The 16,504-nt window shown below is 34.9% G+C and overlaps 2 protein-coding genes and 1 non-coding gene across 4 annotated transcripts; 2 read left to right on the forward strand and 1 right to left on the reverse strand.

The window, feature by feature from the left end:
- Positions 1 to 200: 200 nt before the first annotated feature.
- GSL04 (glucan synthase-like 4) lies at positions 201 to 9,744 on the forward strand. The gene is made up of 38 exons (XM_079002454.1): positions 201 to 518; positions 597 to 697; positions 785 to 988; positions 1,078 to 1,182; positions 1,270 to 1,389; positions 1,461 to 1,553; positions 1,669 to 1,760; positions 1,849 to 1,975; positions 2,063 to 2,200; positions 2,289 to 2,365; positions 2,462 to 2,615; positions 2,695 to 2,844; positions 2,953 to 3,070; positions 3,194 to 3,522; positions 3,594 to 3,646; positions 3,746 to 3,806; positions 3,884 to 3,965; positions 4,064 to 4,200; positions 4,266 to 4,400; positions 4,483 to 4,580; positions 4,658 to 4,742; positions 4,833 to 4,993; positions 5,088 to 5,211; positions 5,285 to 5,379; positions 5,445 to 5,583; positions 5,772 to 5,923; positions 6,007 to 6,113; positions 6,198 to 6,317; positions 6,465 to 6,533; positions 6,755 to 7,035; positions 7,123 to 7,242; positions 7,316 to 7,428; positions 7,516 to 7,599; positions 7,679 to 7,791; positions 7,865 to 8,094; positions 8,238 to 9,086; positions 9,153 to 9,338; positions 9,425 to 9,744. Exons 1-38 carry the CDS (start codon positions 266 to 268, stop codon positions 9,653 to 9,655), a joined length of 5,886 nt encoding a protein of 1,961 aa, XP_078858580.1. The 5' UTR covers positions 201 to 265; the 3' UTR covers positions 9,656 to 9,744.
- Positions 6,462 to 6,538, forward strand: LOC145056214 (small nucleolar RNA J33). Its single transcript, XR_013685745.1, has one exon. It is a non-coding gene; the product is annotated as a small nucleolar RNA J33 (small nucleolar RNA).
- Positions 9,745 to 9,998: 254 nt separating the features above from the next.
- On the reverse strand, positions 9,999 to 13,886 carry LOC145054297 (C2 domain-containing protein At1g53590-like). Of its 2 annotated transcripts, XM_079002456.1 has the most exons (11): positions 13,734 to 13,886; positions 13,309 to 13,494; positions 13,138 to 13,212; positions 12,838 to 12,981; positions 12,620 to 12,715; positions 12,406 to 12,537; positions 12,071 to 12,265; positions 11,878 to 11,926; positions 11,697 to 11,789; positions 11,429 to 11,612; positions 9,999 to 11,341 (listed from the first exon to the last, which is right to left on the reverse strand). In XM_079002456.1, exons 2-11 carry the CDS (start codon positions 13,432 to 13,434, stop codon positions 10,201 to 10,203), a joined length of 2,235 nt encoding a protein of 744 aa, XP_078858582.1. In that variant the 5' UTR covers positions 13,435 to 13,494; positions 13,734 to 13,886; the 3' UTR covers positions 9,999 to 10,200. The 2 variants fall into 2 exon arrangements, with proteins under 2 accessions (XP_078858582.1, XP_078858581.1); XM_079002455.1 differs by having other exon boundaries at positions 13,309 to 13,881.
- Between the last annotated feature and the right edge of the window lie 2,618 nt (positions 13,887 to 16,504).

The following is a 16,504-nucleotide window of genomic DNA, read 5'->3' on the forward strand; positions in this document are numbered from 1 at the left end:
AACCCTTTCTCCCCTGCGTCTTTTTTATTGTATAATCCTCACAAAAGCAAATACACACCAAACTATCCATGGAAAGCAAAAGCAAAAAAAGATGACACCACTACTGCTAGTGAACTAATTAATCAAAAAAGCAAGCCACCATCTTTCTTCATAAAGTGTACACCACATTAAGAAATCATGTATATACTGCACACAAGATCCCCTTCAAATTCTACTCTCTCCCGCACCCATTTACTTACTCTGCAAGCTTGGTTCATGTTCAACAATGGCCGAAATCGTGGTCGCAGAGCCCAGCATTGCAAGTACTAGCAATACGCAAACTAATGGTCGAGGAGGGTATGGTAGTAACAATAATGGGGCGAAATCCTTTTATATGAAATCGATTACTTCTGGACGTGATTACGTTCCTGAACCATTTGATTCTGAGAAATTGCCAGTCACTTTGAGATCAGAAATTCAGAGGTTCCTTCGTGTTGCCAATTTGATAGACGCCCAAGAGCCTCGTGTTGCATGTTTATGTAAGCATTTGCACCCAATTTGTGATTCTTGTTGCTGTTGTTTGAGGTTCTAAATCCCTAATCCTCGTCTGTGAGCAGGCCGTTTTCATGCTTTTGTTGTTGCACATGATTTGGATCGTAATTCAAGAGGGCGTGGGGTACGACAGTTCAAAACTGCTCTTCTTCAACGACTTGAACAGGTGAATCACAAACCCCACTTATTAAATCAGATCATCTCTGATAAAAGTTCATCCCTGTAACTATCTTTTGGCGCCTGAGATTGATAGGATGAAGTAGTTACTTACAGAAAAAGGAAAGAAAAGAGCGATGTACGTGAAGTCAGACGTGTTTATCGTGAATACAAAGATTACATCATCAAACATGGAGGAGAAAGTACTTTGGAGAACAGGGACGCCTTAATTAAAGCTGGTGCAATTGCTGCTGTGTTATATGAAGTATCAAATACACTCACTAAAGCTGCTGGCACACAGGTTCGTTTTTCATTTTATATTTACATTTATATAAAAATAATCCTTTTCATGCATGATTTCAATTATCTTCTATCTATTCTTCCTTCTAGGGAAATGCTGATAATGATGTTAATCGAAGATCCGAATTCTATGATTTTAACATTCTTCCCCTTGATCAAGGAGGTGTTCATCAAGCAATCATGCAACTCACTGAGGTCTGTTTTCATTCTCCAAACACTTATTGACTTTCATTATTTAGTTTATTATTATAATCATCTGATGAAAATCATGAAATGCTACAGATTAAAGCTGCAGTTGCAGCTGTTCGTAATGTTGAAGGGATACCATTTATTGAAGAGTTCACCAATCAAAAGCCTCATTTTGATTTGTTCGATTGGCTCCAAAGTTCATTCGGATTTCAGGTATTCATTAATAATACTTCTTCATCTTTTCTTGCAATTTGTTGATTTCTGATAACAATATTTACTTTCAGAAAGGAAATGTTGCTAATCAGAGGGAACATTTGATTCTACTTCTTGCAAACATGCATATTCGGCGAAGTAATAAACTAGCAAATACATCAAAGGTAATCAAAGTTATATATATATATATATATATATATATATATATATATATATATATATATATATATATATTTATATTTACACGGATATTATTTGTTAAACTTTTGAGATCAACAGTTAGCAGATGGTGTTCTAGATGACCTGATGAAGAAGTTCTTCAAGAATTACACAGAATGGTGTAAATTCTTAGAGAAAAAAAACAGCATAAGGTTATACTATAAGAATTCTTCTTGTTTTTATATATTTCTTTCTTGAATATTACAAAATTCATCTAAAACTTTTTACTTATTTATGTAGGTTGCCATTATCAGATCCAGAAGCACAACAATACAAAGTTCTGTATATAGGACTTTATCTTCTTATATGGGGTGAGGCTGCTAATGTGAGGTTCATGCCAGAGTGCCTTGCATACATTTTTCACCATGTATGTATTCACATTATAAATCATGAAACTCAATATCATTCATATCTTTTATGCAATCAAAATGATCAAATTCTTGTATTTATGTAGATGGCATATGACATGCATAGCATGTTGATGGGTGCCACCATTTTATCTACTGATGGAACCTTCACCCCTGCATATGGTGGTGGGCCCGAGTCTTTTCTAAATAATGTTATCACCCCAATATACGAGGTTATTCGTGAGGTATACACTTATACTTAATACTTCTACCTAAAACATTCATTACTCTTCATTTTTGTTTATTTTGATTTTTCTTTTCAAATGACTGAAGGAAGCTAAGAAAAACCAAAATGGGATGACTGATCATTCGACATGGAGAAACTATGATGATTTGAATGAGTTCTTCTGGTTAATATATACCCGACTTTTGATTGTTAATTTCTTCGAAGTTTATTATAATTGTTAATAATAAGTAATGATTGTTACTTTGTTATATATTGATAGGTCTCCTGATTGTTTCCAACTAGAATGGCCTATGAATAAAGAGCATGACTTCTTTTATGTAGACTTTTGTGAGGATCCCAAGAGAAAAAACAATAAGAGCTCAGATAAACTAAAGACAGAAAAGAAGACAGAAGAGAACGATGAAGAAATGGAGGTAAATTAAATCTTAATCTTTACATAACAAATTTAATCTGTTATTGCATAACAATCGTAAATCTTATTGTTTTTGTTAGCTTAATAAAGATGATGAGTCTACAGAAGAGCAACCAAAGCCAAAGGAGAAAAAATGGTTAGGAAAGACAAATTTTGTTGAGTTTAGGTCATTTTGGCATGTTTTCAGAAGCTTTGATAGAATGTGGGCTTTTCTTATTCTATCTCTTCAGGTTCGTTTTATTTTGAACACTAATAAACACATCAACACATGTTTGCTTTCTTTCTAAAATGAGTAAAATCTAAACGATAAGATATGTTTTTTTTTTTGAAATTTTCAGGCGATGATAATTATGGCATGCCATGATCTGAATTCACCATTACAGATGTTTGATACACCCATACTTGAAGATATTATGAGCATCTTTATCACATCTGCAGTTCTTAAACTAGTTCAAGGTCTTGTGCCTACTTTAACTTCGGTACTCTCTCATAAAGATTTAATAAAGTTTGTATCTTTTTTACTTAAAAAGGATGCAGATGAAATTTGATTTACTTCCGAACTTTTCTTGAATCTTGCAGCTGTTCTTGATATTGTGTTTACATGGAAAGCCAGATCCATGATGGATGAATCAAGAGCCAGAAAGCATAGTTTGAAGGTGATGATTGCAGCAATGTGGACTATCTTGTTACCCATATTTTATTCAAAAAGTAGAAGAAAGTACACTTGTTATTCATCACAAGATGGAAGCTTGTTTGGAGAGTGGTGTTATTCTTCATATATGATTGCAGTTGGATTCTATTTGATGTCTAATGCAGTCAATATGATCCTCTTTTCTGTTCCTGCAATTGGTCGATACATTGAAACCTCAAACTCAAAGATTTCTTCACTTCTCTCTTGGTGGACTCAGGTATTAATATTATTATACATCAAAATAAATAAACAAATGACCCAATATTCTAACCTTTTTGTGGAATTTAGCCTAGATTATATGTGGGAAGAGGGATGCAAGAGTCTCAGTTCTCCCTTTTGAAGTACTTTCTGAACTCTTTTTTTTTTTTCTTAAGTTGATGTAAACTCGTGTTTCTCTTTTGGAAAACGTCTCTTGAAATGTGTCAAGTCTTTGTTTTCAGGTACAGTTTATTCTGGATGTTGTTGTTATTAAGCAAATTGACATTTAGCTACACCTTTGAGGTGAGTCTTTTTGCTTTATTTCTCTTCCTGTTGTAAGTTGACCAAAAAGTTGACTAGTAAACTTCTGTCACTATCAGATAAAGCCACTCATAGGACCAACAAGACAAATTATGAGCCTTGGAATTACAAAGTATGACTGGCATGAGCTTTTCCCAAAAGGTAACACCTTTTTTACATTCTTCCATAATATACGTTCTTTAATAACTAAATAAACATTTTCTTTTTATCTTACAATTTTTTTTTTAAATCTAAATCAGTCAAGAACAATGCTGGTGCTATTGCTGCTATCTGGACTCCAGTCATATTGGTGTATTTCATGGACACCCAGATTTGGTACTCTGTTTTCTGTGCAATCTTTGGAGGACTTTATGGAATCTTGCATCATCTTGGAGAGGTATGAAATCAAGTTATTTTTTGAAGTTATTTTATACAATCTAACACCCTTTTTTTTATATCTAGATTCGTACATTAGGTATGATGAGAAGTAGATTTCAAGATTTACCTTTGGCCTTCATGAATTCTCTAATCCCACATCCTACAAAAACCGATAAACATCTAAACAGGAAATCTTTCATAAGGGAGATGTTTCAAAAGGTACTTACTAAAAATGCTTTCTTTTTGGTTTATCTCATTCTTGTTCTTTGATATGAGTCTAAGTCACATTGGTTCTTTGTAGCTGTCTGAAAGACAAATGAGGAATGGTCTTGTTAAGTTTGTTGTTGTATGGAATGAAATCATTAACAACTTTCGTGAGGAGGATCTCATAAGTAATAGGTTAATTATCTCCTTTTTCTAGTTATTTTTCCACAAGAAATTGAAATCATTAACAAATCTTTTCAAAATATGAACAGAGAGGTTGAATTGATGAAGATGCCTTTATCACACGATTTACTTTCTGGCCTTGTTTGTTGGCCTATTTTCCTCCTAGCAAATCAGGTACTCTTCTGTTTTCAGTTTTTCATAATCTATTTTTTCATGCACTCCAATCCATGTTTTCTAATTCATTGTTCATCTTTCTATTTACAGTTGCCAGTTGCCTTGTCTATTGCAAAGGACTTTGTAGGGGAAGATGCAAATCTTTCCAAAAGAATCAGAAGAGATGTCTACATGTATATTGCAGTAAAAGAATGTTATGATTCACTGAAAGATGTTCTTGATATTCTAGTTGTTGGAGACATGGAGAGAAGGTACCATCAATGGAGTTTTATGTTCTTCATTTTCTTCTCAAAATATTAGTAAATTGTGTATAGCATACCATTATTTTTTTTTGTTTGTTTTCAGAGTCATATCTGGGATAGTTAATGAGATTGAAGAAAGCATGTGGAAATCAACCTTCCTTAAGGATTTCGATCTAAGTGAGCTTCTAACTCTACATGCTAAATGCATCGATTTAGTTGAACTTCTGGTAAATCTCAAACCCTAGAACTCAGATTTCTAGTTCTTCATGTATGTCTGTAAAATTTTACGTTTCATTTTAGGTTGAAGGCAATGAGAATCATCATACTAAAGTTGTGAAAGTGCTGCAAGATATTTTTGAGATCATAACAAACGATATGATGAAAAACAGATCCAGGTTCGCATCTTTTCAGTGATCAGCTTTTTGAATCTTTTCAGGATACTTATTCGATTTGTATACAGAACACTGGATTCCATGAATACTTATCAAGATACTGAAGGATGTTTAACAACATACTTTAGTGAACCCGAACCACAACTATTTGCATCAAGGCATTCAATCCATTTCCCATTGCCAGATAGCGATTCTCTTAATCAGAAGGTTTTCTTAACAACTTTCAATAATACTAAAACTGCATTTGGCTTTGAGGGATTTGGAGGGCAATTTTGTCATTTACCATAAATACAATCCAAATTCTGTACAAAAGAATGTATCTAAATTCCAAATCCCAAATCCAAATGATCCCTAAATGTTTGCTAGAAAAACTAATACAAATCTTGATTGCATAGATCAAGAGATTCCTTTTGCTGCTTACAATCAAAGATGCAGCCATGGATATACCTTCAAACCTGGATGCAAGAAGGCGTATATCGTTTTTTGCAACTTCTCTATTCATGGATATACCTCGAGCTCCAAAAGTCCGCAACATGCTATCTTTCAGGTTTTCATTGTTCATAGGTTCACCATAAGATTCAAGAACTTACTTGGGTTCAAATTACTAATTTATTTACCTTGTGATTACAGTGTTTTGACTCCACATTTGAAGGAAGAAGTTAAATTCTCTACAAAGGAGCTGAACGCAAGCCAAGATTATGTATCCATCGGCTTCTATATGGAGAAAATATTTCCAGGTAATGTACTATAAGTTCAAGATCTTTGTCATCATTCATCAGTATGTATCTCTTTTTACGATTTTGCCCTTTTTTTTTTCTCAGATGAGTTGCAAAACTTCCTGGAAAGAATGGGGGTTGAAACCATGGAGGAGCTAGATGATCATGGCAAGGAGGAACTTAGAGACTGGGCTTCTTTTCGTGGGCAGACTTTGAGCAGGACAGGTGAGTTGATAGAAACAGTTACTTCTTTCAAAACTTACATATTGTAAACAATCTGGAAATTATGTTAAAAGCTACATCAAGAACTAATAAAACCCTATATTACTACTTATATCTTAACACATAGTATATCTTTATTTTTGTTAACAGTTCGTGGGATGATGTATTACCACAAGGCGCTAAAGCTGCAAGCTTTTCTTGACAAGGCTGAAGATGATGGTTTGTTGTAGTTAGGCTTCCTTTCTTTCACTGGACTGGATTGGACCTGACAAGCTTTTTAGAGATATTTTCAATAACGAGGAAGGGCATTTACGTCTTTTAGATCGAAAGCTAGTCCCTTGTCCCACCTTATTCCATCTTTTTGGGTGAAATAAATAAGTGTAAATTTTGTCTCAATTGACATCAGTCACAGAGTCTGATATGTTGATGTTGATTATCAGATATTCTTCAAGGTTATGAGACAATTGAAAGAGGGAACGACACGTTAAACGCTCATCTGGATGCATTAGCAGACATGAAATTTACTCATGTTGTGTCTTGTCAGTTATTCGGGTCACAGAAAACATCAGGGGACCCACAGGCACAAGAAATCATTGATCTTATGGTAAGGTATCCTTCACTACGTGTGGCTTATGTTGAAGAGAGGGAAGAACCGGTTGACAATAAGCCCATAAAGATTTACTCATCCGTTTTAGTCAAAGCAGTCAACGGCTTTGACCAGGTAAGCTACCAAAACCAAAACCAAAACCAAACAATAAACTCACAAACTTCAGCACTATAATTGTTATGTGGTGTGATGTGATTACAGGAGATATATCGCGTGAAGCTACCAGGACCACCTAATATTGGAGAAGGGAAACCTGAAAATCAAAACCATGCCATAATTTTTACTCGTGGTGAAGCTCTACAAGCCATAGATATGAACCAAGTATGAATCAAATCAATATAGTTTTTAGTTTTTGAGAGAAAATATCTAACATACATGGATCGTTACGTTACAGGATAACTATCTGGAAGAAGCCATCAAAATGAGGAATCTCCTACAAGAATTTCTTCCAAGACTTGGAAAAACTCCCAAGATACTTGGTCTAAGGGAACACATATTCACTGGAAGGTTTGGTTCACACACTTTCTTTCTCTCAAGTTAAAGTCAAACAAACACATAGTTTATTTTGTTACCGATGGATGGTGTTTATTGCAGTGTTTCTTCTTTAGCATGGTTCATGTCTTACCAAGAGACTAGTTTTGTGACAATTGGTCAAAGGCTCCTAGCAAACCCTCTCAAGTAGGTGCTATTTTATAAATTGCTGATTTTGGGTCGAACCCATGAACTGAACACCATTGAACCCACTTGTATTAAACAGGATTAGGTTCCATTATGGGCATCCAGATCTTTTTGACAGAATCTTTCACCTAACAAGAGGTGGCATAAGCAAAGCTTCAAAGACAATTAACCTGAGTGAAGACATTTTTGCAGGTTTAGTTCTGTTTGAAACCATATGAGTTAACTTTGATGGTTTGATTTAAACGGCATTGGATGTTGTGTACAGGATATAATACTACATTACGGCGTGGACATATTACATACCATGAGTACATACAAGTTGGTAAAGGGCGTGACGTCAGCTTGAACCAGATCTCAAAGTTTGAAGCCAAAGTTGCGAATGGGAATAGCGAACAAGTTCTTAGCCGCGATATCTACCGACTCGGACGCCGATTTGACTTTTTCCGCATGCTTTCCTGTTACTTCACAACAGTCGGCTTCTACTTCAGCAGCCTGGTAATAATTTCATACTCGATTTAGGCTTATGTTTTCTCTAATTACAAAACTAGGGATATTCACAAAACAATGTGAATGTGGGACAACATGTTATTACAACTCGCTTAAATGTTCAATATTTTCTTCTTTCTCAAATCTTACAGATATCTGTAATTGGAATTTACGTATTCTTATACGGGCAGCTCTACCTCGTGCTAAGTGGTTTAGAAAAGGCATTACTTCTGGAAGCCAAAGTGCACAACATTCGGTCATTAGAAACCGCATTAGCATCCCAATCATTTATTCAACTTGGATTATTGACAGGATTACCCATGGTAATGGAAATCGCACTCGAAAGAGGATTTCTCAGCGCCCTTAAAGATTTTGTTCTAATGCAACTCCAACTTGCTGCTGTTTTCTTCACCTTTTCTCTCGGGACCAAAACCCATTATTTTGGCCGAACCATACTTCACGGCGGTGCAAAATACCGACCCACGGGTCGAAAGGTTGTGGTCTTTCACGCGAGTTTCACCGAAAACTACAGATTATACTCACGCAGTCATTTCATGAAAGGATTCGAGCTCTTACTACTTCTAATAGTTCATGACATCATCAGGAGAGCGTATCGAAACAACATGACGTATGTATTGACTACATACGCCATCTGGTTCTTGTCGTTGACTTGGTTGTTTGCGCCTTTTCTGTTCAATCCTTCGGGTTTTGATTGGGGGAAGATTGTTGATGACTGGAAGGATTGGAATAAGTGGATTAAACAACAGGGTGGAATCGGAATCCAGCAAGATAAGAGTTGGCAGTCTTGGTGGTATGATGAACAAGCTCATCTTAAGCATTCGGGGTGGGGGTCCCGCATTATTGAGATTCTTCTTTCATTGCGCTTCTTTATTTACCAATATGGTCTCGTCTACCATCTTGATATTGCCGGCTCCAATAAAACCGTTGTTGTTTATGTCCTTTCCTGGGTTGTCATAGTCGTCATTTTCCTCTTAATCAAGGTAAAACTCCACTTTTTAGGTGGGAGTTATTTTTGTCTTTCTAATCATGTGGAATATTTTACACAGGTTGTAAATGTGGGGAGGCATTATCTCAGTGATAACTATCAGCTTTCATTCAGGCTGTTCAAAGCTTCTCTTTTCCTATCTGTTATAGCAACCATAATCACTCTTTCATACATCTGTCAGCTATCTGTAAAGGATTTGATCGTTTGTTGTTTCGCGTTTCTACCAACTGGATGGGGGCTGATACTAGTAAGCAAAACTCTCTTGATTTTGAATCAAAATCTTCATCTTTTGATTTCTTCAAGTAAAAATAACCATTTTTTCTTCATTACTAGGTTGGTCAAGCATTCAGGCCATTGATTCAGGGCACGGTTTTGTGGAAATTCACACGGCTTTTTGCCCAAGCTTATGATTTCGGTATGGGAGTTGTTCTTTTTACACCCATTGCTTGTTTGGCATGGCTTCCTATCATTTCAGCATTCCAGACTCGGTTTCTTTTCAACAGAGCTTTCAGCAGGAGACTGCAGATTCAACCTATTCTTAAAGCCAAAAAGAAACACGCATAACTTATCTTGCATTCAAAATTCTGTGTACATGATTATATATATATATATATATATATATATATATATATATATATATATATATATATATATATATATATATATGTATTCAATACCGTATCACATCATAGTATAGTGCACATAACGACCATTCTGTAAGAAATAATTAAATTACATATCAATGATAGATGAGATAATCTTTCAAAAGCCTAGAACTTTGAGGGTATTGATATTGCACACCATGTGTTCGATGAATGTCCTGAACGAATTCATATAAGCCTCGTTTACATTTTTCTTTTTTTGCAACATTTCAATCACAATCTATCCAATTCCATAGTCAAAAAGCTAAAAAGATTCGAATTTAGGAATTACCAACCAAAATTCTTGTCATTTACATATATCTATCAAAGTAAAACAAAGTACAACAAACATTCACCTTCAACAATGGTGATTCGCCTATTTGCAGGATTATACACCCAACATGCAAAAGAGCTTTATACACAAGTATATGACATAGAACTTTCATCACAAACTACATACATAGCCTCTTAATTAAGTGAAGATATTACTTGTGGTTCTGGAGGCATTTCCTCATCGCCTTTATTTGTCCCATTTACATCCACAGTGTCCATCATAAGCATATCCGGCTCACCTGCATTGACTTGACCAGTCGGGCTCAAAGGGTTCGACTCCATCTGACCAGTTGGGCTCAAAGGGCTCGAACGCAACTGAACAGTTGGGCTCAAAGGGCTCGAACGCAACTGAACAGTTGGGCTCAAAGGGCTCGAGCCCATCTGACCGGTTGGGCTAGCCGCTTGATCAGGACCATCTGGGCTCAGTTCACACCCAGGTGACAAGATCGGTCCAAAGTCACCATTAGAATCCGAATCTCTGCTTTTATTGGAGCCTTTACGAGAAAGGGCATGCATCATACCACGGGCCGAATGCCCAGTACTTTTCAGAATACCTTTAACCGTATCTCTGACTCCCGTCTTCCCCGGGCTTTCTTCATCACTTCTTTCCGAGCTTTCTTCAAATTTGACCCGCGGGTCCTGACCCTGTGACACAAGGTTGTCCTTATCCACCTCCATTACCAGCTTCACACCAATCTCTCTTTTATTCACAGCCCGGACATTCTGAGGTGGCGAATCACACTCTTTTTCATCTCTTTCCTTAAAGCTTCTTGGTGTATCATTCTCTGGTTTCGGGCTCCTGTTAAACATTGAACCGATCTTTCGAAACCCCCGTTTAACCGGGTTTCTTGATTTTACTTTATTACCCTCCAGGCTGTCATCACTGCTGCTGGAGTCATTACTCGGGAATGATTCAGACCTCGTGCTACTGGCCACCGACTCATTGTCTTTGTGGGACCGGTTCTTGTTCTTGTTCTTTCTTTTCCTTGGCTCCCATACTTGCGCCACGTCAGCACCAGGTCGGTGGACCCAGATTCCAGTCTCTTTTAGCCCTTCAACATCAATGGGTTCAAAACTATCTGCATTTGTTTCTTCAGATTTTTCTACTACCAAGGGCTTTTTCGTAAATTCATTCTTTGATGCAACATCCCTGTCACATTCGGCTTCAATTACTTTTATCGCAAGATGCAATCTTCCCATTTTAATGTTTTGAAGAGGCAACCACATGTCGTGTCTCTCTCCATCTCTAAAATCGTTGATCTTTATCATGCAATCACTGTATAAAAGGGTGCATAATTTTAATAAAAATATATATATAGAGAGAGAGAGAGAGCTTGAGATAAAGGGAATAGAAGAAACAAACCCAAGGGTATCATCAATGAAGTGATCTTTATCACGAACTTCAATTTGAAGAACATTAGGTACATCCCATGAAGTGATGGGAATCTTGAACTCCTCAAACCATTTTGGAGATAAAGTTTTCTTCTGTGTCTTGGTCCTAAACCGATATGCACCAACCTGGCCTTTTATGTAAGGATCAGCCAACCCTGTTGTAAAGAGGTCCGATTTAGTCATCATCATGTTCATGGAAGAACTATAAGAAATAAAAAAAAATGTTGAAATAAAGTTACCATTCAGGTCTGATGGTTTCATATCTGATCCTTCAACAACTTCCACAAAGGCGTAAGCAATGGGTTCCTTTGCATCCACAGAGAACCAAGTCTCTAAAATAATACAAATTAGATAAGGTTAAAACCAATAAACCATAACATAATAATTAAAATATATGAGAGACACGTAAACTTATTATACCTTGTTCAGGTGAAACGAGTTTCTCAACATCCACCACCAACATATTAGGCTGTGAAAAAACCCAACATGTAATGTAAATTAGAAACCATTACATGTCTGGATGGATGACTGGAAACGAGTTTCCAGTCATCGGATAACCAGAGCATCTATGATGCTCTGGTTATTATCTGATACTGTATTAGGTGGATGTTACCTCAACGAGTGTCTCCTCAAATGCGACTGTTAGAAGCTTATCCAGCCATCCAGCAATCCCAGGGAGTTCGGTAACATCAAGACCATGGGAGAAAATTGGCTTCACGGTCATCTGAAAGTATGGGGGTTCAACAAAACAAACCCTCAAACGTCCAAGAAACGGCCATTTTGGGAGGAACTTCACCCCAACCAATACCTAAACAACATTTCAAATACAACAATCAAATAACAAAACTCGTGAATCTTGATAGTTGGATATGTGTGGAGTTATCGATTTTCTTTAGAGATGAGACTACAACATATACAAAAGTCAGATAAGTGGAAATTTAACAATACCTTTCCTTCGACATGCATTCCTGTCAAATGCATTTTTGCGGACATTCCAAACCCTAATCGTTTTGTCATTTTTGCTGCTAATATCGCATCCATGTCATCAGCTGTTCGGAAATTCAATCCCAACTCCAAAACCTTAAAACAATCAAAACCACATGATTTAGGAACTCTTCTGTTCGCTACAAGACAAACGTTCCAAGAGACGTTGTCAACTTACCAAATGGTCGTCACCAGTGGATTGACGACAAACCCTCATTTCTGTAATCATTGGTGGAGATCTTCCCATATACAAACTCTGAACCACAGCTTCTTTCTGAATAAATAAATACATTAATTTAGCACGCTTTTTGACCAATTTGTTACCAATTTATGCATTATGTTACTTCAAAAAGAAGAAGATAAAAAAAAAAAAAAAAATTAAGATTAGATTTGTACCACTGTCCATGGTTTGTACTTCTGTAAGAACCAAGGGATGATAGGGAGGAGTATCTTTTGTGAAACGATATTTTCCATACATATAGGCCATATCCTTTCAACCATGTGGTTTAACCACCTTACTGATTCAGAATCCGAAAGTACCTACGCAAAAACGAAAAAGGGGTTTCAAAATTTGAGCTTTTAGGGCTAAAGATTGGATCATCTCAATTCTCAACTAGCTCAAGAAGATAAGCTAAAAGGTGATGAATTAGTAAAGAAAATGGAAGTCAAAAAAGGGAAAGAATATTAAGAGTTTACCCTTTTTTGATTGGCTTGTCTTCTTTCTTCGAATCGCACCTTTCTTCTGAATCTTATTGAAAAATTCTCATGAACCTTTAAAACGAAATAAATAAATAAAATAAACTCATGATTTTTGGGAAGATATCAACATACAAATAGTTTTATAGTCTATATATATATATTGCTTACCAAGTAAAGATAGATCAAAGAGATGAAGTAAACTATTGGGTGGGAATAACCGAAGGAAGATAGTAACCATATCACCAAGAACACAATGCCCACATGGTGAATGATCGAAACCTCTGTTATATCCATGGAGTTAAAATCCAACCGTTGACCTTTGACCTTGTTCTTCTTCTTCTTCTCAAACGCAAACTACAAGATTCAACTATTTAATCAACAACTACGATGATTTAAAGAACCCCCACTTCATTAAAAGCTGTATCTTATTTCTTGGGGACCAAAAACAGGGTCAAGATTCAAGAACGATCAAGAAAAACCCTAGGAGCTGAAATTTGTGAAATAGGTGATGTGGATCTGTCTTGAACAGCTTCAATAATTCAAGAAAATGGGTTTTCGTGGAAGCAAGTTATAAATACCCATCGCATACGTACACTGATTGTTGGGATTTTTGAATTTGGGACGACTTTGATGAAGTTGACTCACTGGAGGTTAGCAGTTAGAGCTGCTTAACCCGCATTCAACGGGTCTGATACGTGTTCTACAGGTGTATAATCGCACTGCCATCCCAGTGGATTCATCCCCCGTTGCTTTCTTTCTTTTTACATTTGGCAATGTCGGCTATCTACGTGTCATTTCCTACAAAATATCCGTTTGTGATAATAATTTTAAAATAAAATAAAAATAAAAAAACTCTTTTGTAAAATTGTATGGGCCGAATAAGAAAGAGTGCATTTTAATTGATTCATCAATTAACTTTTTTTTATAAGGTGTAAGGTAATTATCGTTCGATATAATCGACTTTGATCGATAAAAGTTGAAATGCAATAAATATGATCAAGGTTTTCTAGAGATAATGCATAATTAAAAGGTTCCCTAAATAATGTACTGATGAAACGTGGCTTTTGCATGTCGGCATACTTTTTAACTTTTCTTTTTATTTTTAAGTAGTGTTAACACCTCCATGTATTATTGTATTGTAATAGAGACTGTGGTTTGGAAAAAGAATGCAAAAAATAATGTTGTAACAGAAACATATCTATTAAAAGCTAAAAGAATCTAAAAATACATATATAAAAACAAAAGTGTAATAAATATCTTAAAAAGTAGATACAAAGTTGTAAAAAAGTTATAAAAAAATAATTTATAAAAACGAATTTGATAAAAATAAAGTTGTAAAAAACATATAAAAAATTTAGTTAGTTTTAGAAAATTCTTATTAATTTGAATTAGTTTATGGAAAAGTCTCGATTATTGGATAAGAAACTTTAATAAGCCATTTTGTCGTTAATTTGGTTAAAGTATTATAGACTTTTCTAAAGATAACTTAATATAATATAATAATATGTTAATTCTTATCCAAAAACAACCCGCTCATTTATATGCATCCCATTCATTTATTTTCTCCTTAGGTACGTTTAAATTGGGAATATATAGTTCTTTGGCTTTGATTTTAAGAGAAATCACCAACAATGGCGGAGATGAAGAAACTCGTCGTGGTGATTAAAAGTTTTGTGTAAGTTTTGTCATTTTGGCTACTCAATGGCCCACCATTGTCTCCAACATCATGTAAGCATTTTGTGGAGGTGAAGTTATGATAAGCATTATCAAGTCATGTAAAATCATAATGTTCATTGCATGTGTTTAGTTTTTTATTCTTGTTTTTTTGGTACAAAAGAGGAGATGAATATAAGAATCACACATGTTTATTAAATTGATGTCAACTATTAAGTTTGATGATGATAAATTTTGTCTATGCTCCAATTGCAGAAAGGCTTGTGGAAGTTCTAATACAAAAGTTATGTTATTATGTAGTTGTTATCTTCATAAATACCTTATTAAATTTCAAATTTACATAGTTGTGTTATTATATTGGATTATCTCCCAAATAATCTTAAACTCAAACCCAAGGAATTATATCTTTCCATCTTAAACGTACGTAAAGATAAAATGAACGAAGAAGATACATATAAACGAGCGGGTTATTTTGGATAATAATTTACATATTATTATATTAGGTTATCTTTAGAAAAACTATTTTGATTAAATTAATGGAAAAGTCTTTATGTTTTTTTTTAACAAAAAAATCTCAATAACCGGTTAAAATATGTGAAGCAGACAAAAGGGTTTATTTGAATATTTTTTATCCGTTATTTAGGACTGTTTAGTTCAAAAATTAAAATTTGAGACTTTTCTGTAAACTAGACCAAAATAATTAGATTTTTCTAACAATAACAAATAATAATAATAATAATAATAATAATAATAATAATAATAATAAAATTGTAAAGCAATTCTTTTTAAAATAATAATTTAAAAAAAGACATAATAAGTAAAGACGCAAAAAAAATTGGACATCCAAACCCAATATTAATCCACGTAAAAAAAATACAAGCAAGAGAGATGGACAAAAAAAATGTTCTTTTAAAAAATTAATTTCAAAACATATAAAAAATAAAGGTGCTAAAAATTGGAGAAACTGAAATTTCCAAAAAAAATGAAACATTTAAAAAACCAGGCTAAAATTTTTATTTTTATAATAATATCACATTCATTTTTAGTAAGATTATAACCATTTGTTCATAAACAATTATTCTGAAATCAGAGTTAATAAGAAGATAATGCAAAGTCTCAAATCATAGTATGTTGATGTGTGTGTGTACAGTCTCATATTTGCAATCCGATACGTACCTGTAAAATATTTAATCCACAACAATAAGTACAAAGTTTACTGAGTTCTCCAAAATATCACATACAACATAACACAAATAACAACTATATGTTATCAGCAACCCTGGAGACTACCCGAAGTCTCAGTACAAACAGTAACAACAAATAAGATCAATATGGTCAGCACGTATATACTACCACACATGCAAGTATAGTGAGAAAACTCACATCGCGAATAGCAGCTAGCACACAACTCACACACCGGGTAGACAGGTACAAAGAGACACATAGCATCAAAAAAGAAGTATCATCTCAGTCTACACCCTAAAACCCCAAATTTCACCAAAATCAACCATTGTCAAAGTCAACGGTCAAGGTCAAAGTCATCCTTAGCACGAATCCACGTCGTGGGCACTAAAAGACAAACACAGACGTGATAAGCTCAACTACCACGTCGTGGTCTTCCGTCTGAAAGACTTTTCTTTCAAGAAGGGCTTAATCCATAAGGACCAAAGCTAAAATCATCAAACCTGAA

This window comes from Lactuca serriola, chromosome 5 (assembly GCF_051521515.1).
Source record: "Lactuca serriola cultivar US96UC23 chromosome 5, Lser_US96UC23_V15, whole genome shotgun sequence".
NCBI lineage: Eukaryota > Viridiplantae > Streptophyta > Magnoliopsida > Asterales > Asteraceae > Lactuca > Lactuca serriola.

Bases quoted from the DNA above. Each gene is read 5' to 3' on its own strand.
- GSL04 (XM_079002454.1), top strand. From the start codon at position 266: ATGGCCGAAATCGTGGTCGCAGAGCCCAGCATTGCAAGTACTAGCAAT. The intron at 698-784 runs GTGAATCACAAA...TGAGATTGATAG, and splicing joins TTCTTCAACGACTTGAACAG to GATGAAGTAGTTACTTACAG. The intron at 5,212-5,284 runs GTAAATCTCAAA...GTTTCATTTTAG, and splicing joins TCGATTTAGTTGAACTTCTG to GTTGAAGGCAATGAGAATCA.
- LOC145054297 (XM_079002456.1), bottom strand. From the start codon at position 13,434: ATGGATATAACAGAGGTTTCGATCATTCACCATGTGGGCATTGTGTTC. The intron at 12,266-12,405 runs GTATTGTTAAAT...AATGTTGTTTAG, and splicing joins GAATGCATGTCGAAGGAAAG to GTATTGGTTGGGGTGAAGTT. The intron at 11,927-12,070 runs GTAACATCCACC...GTTTTTTCACAG, and splicing joins TTGAGGAGACACTCGTTGAG to CCTAATATGTTGGTGGTGGA.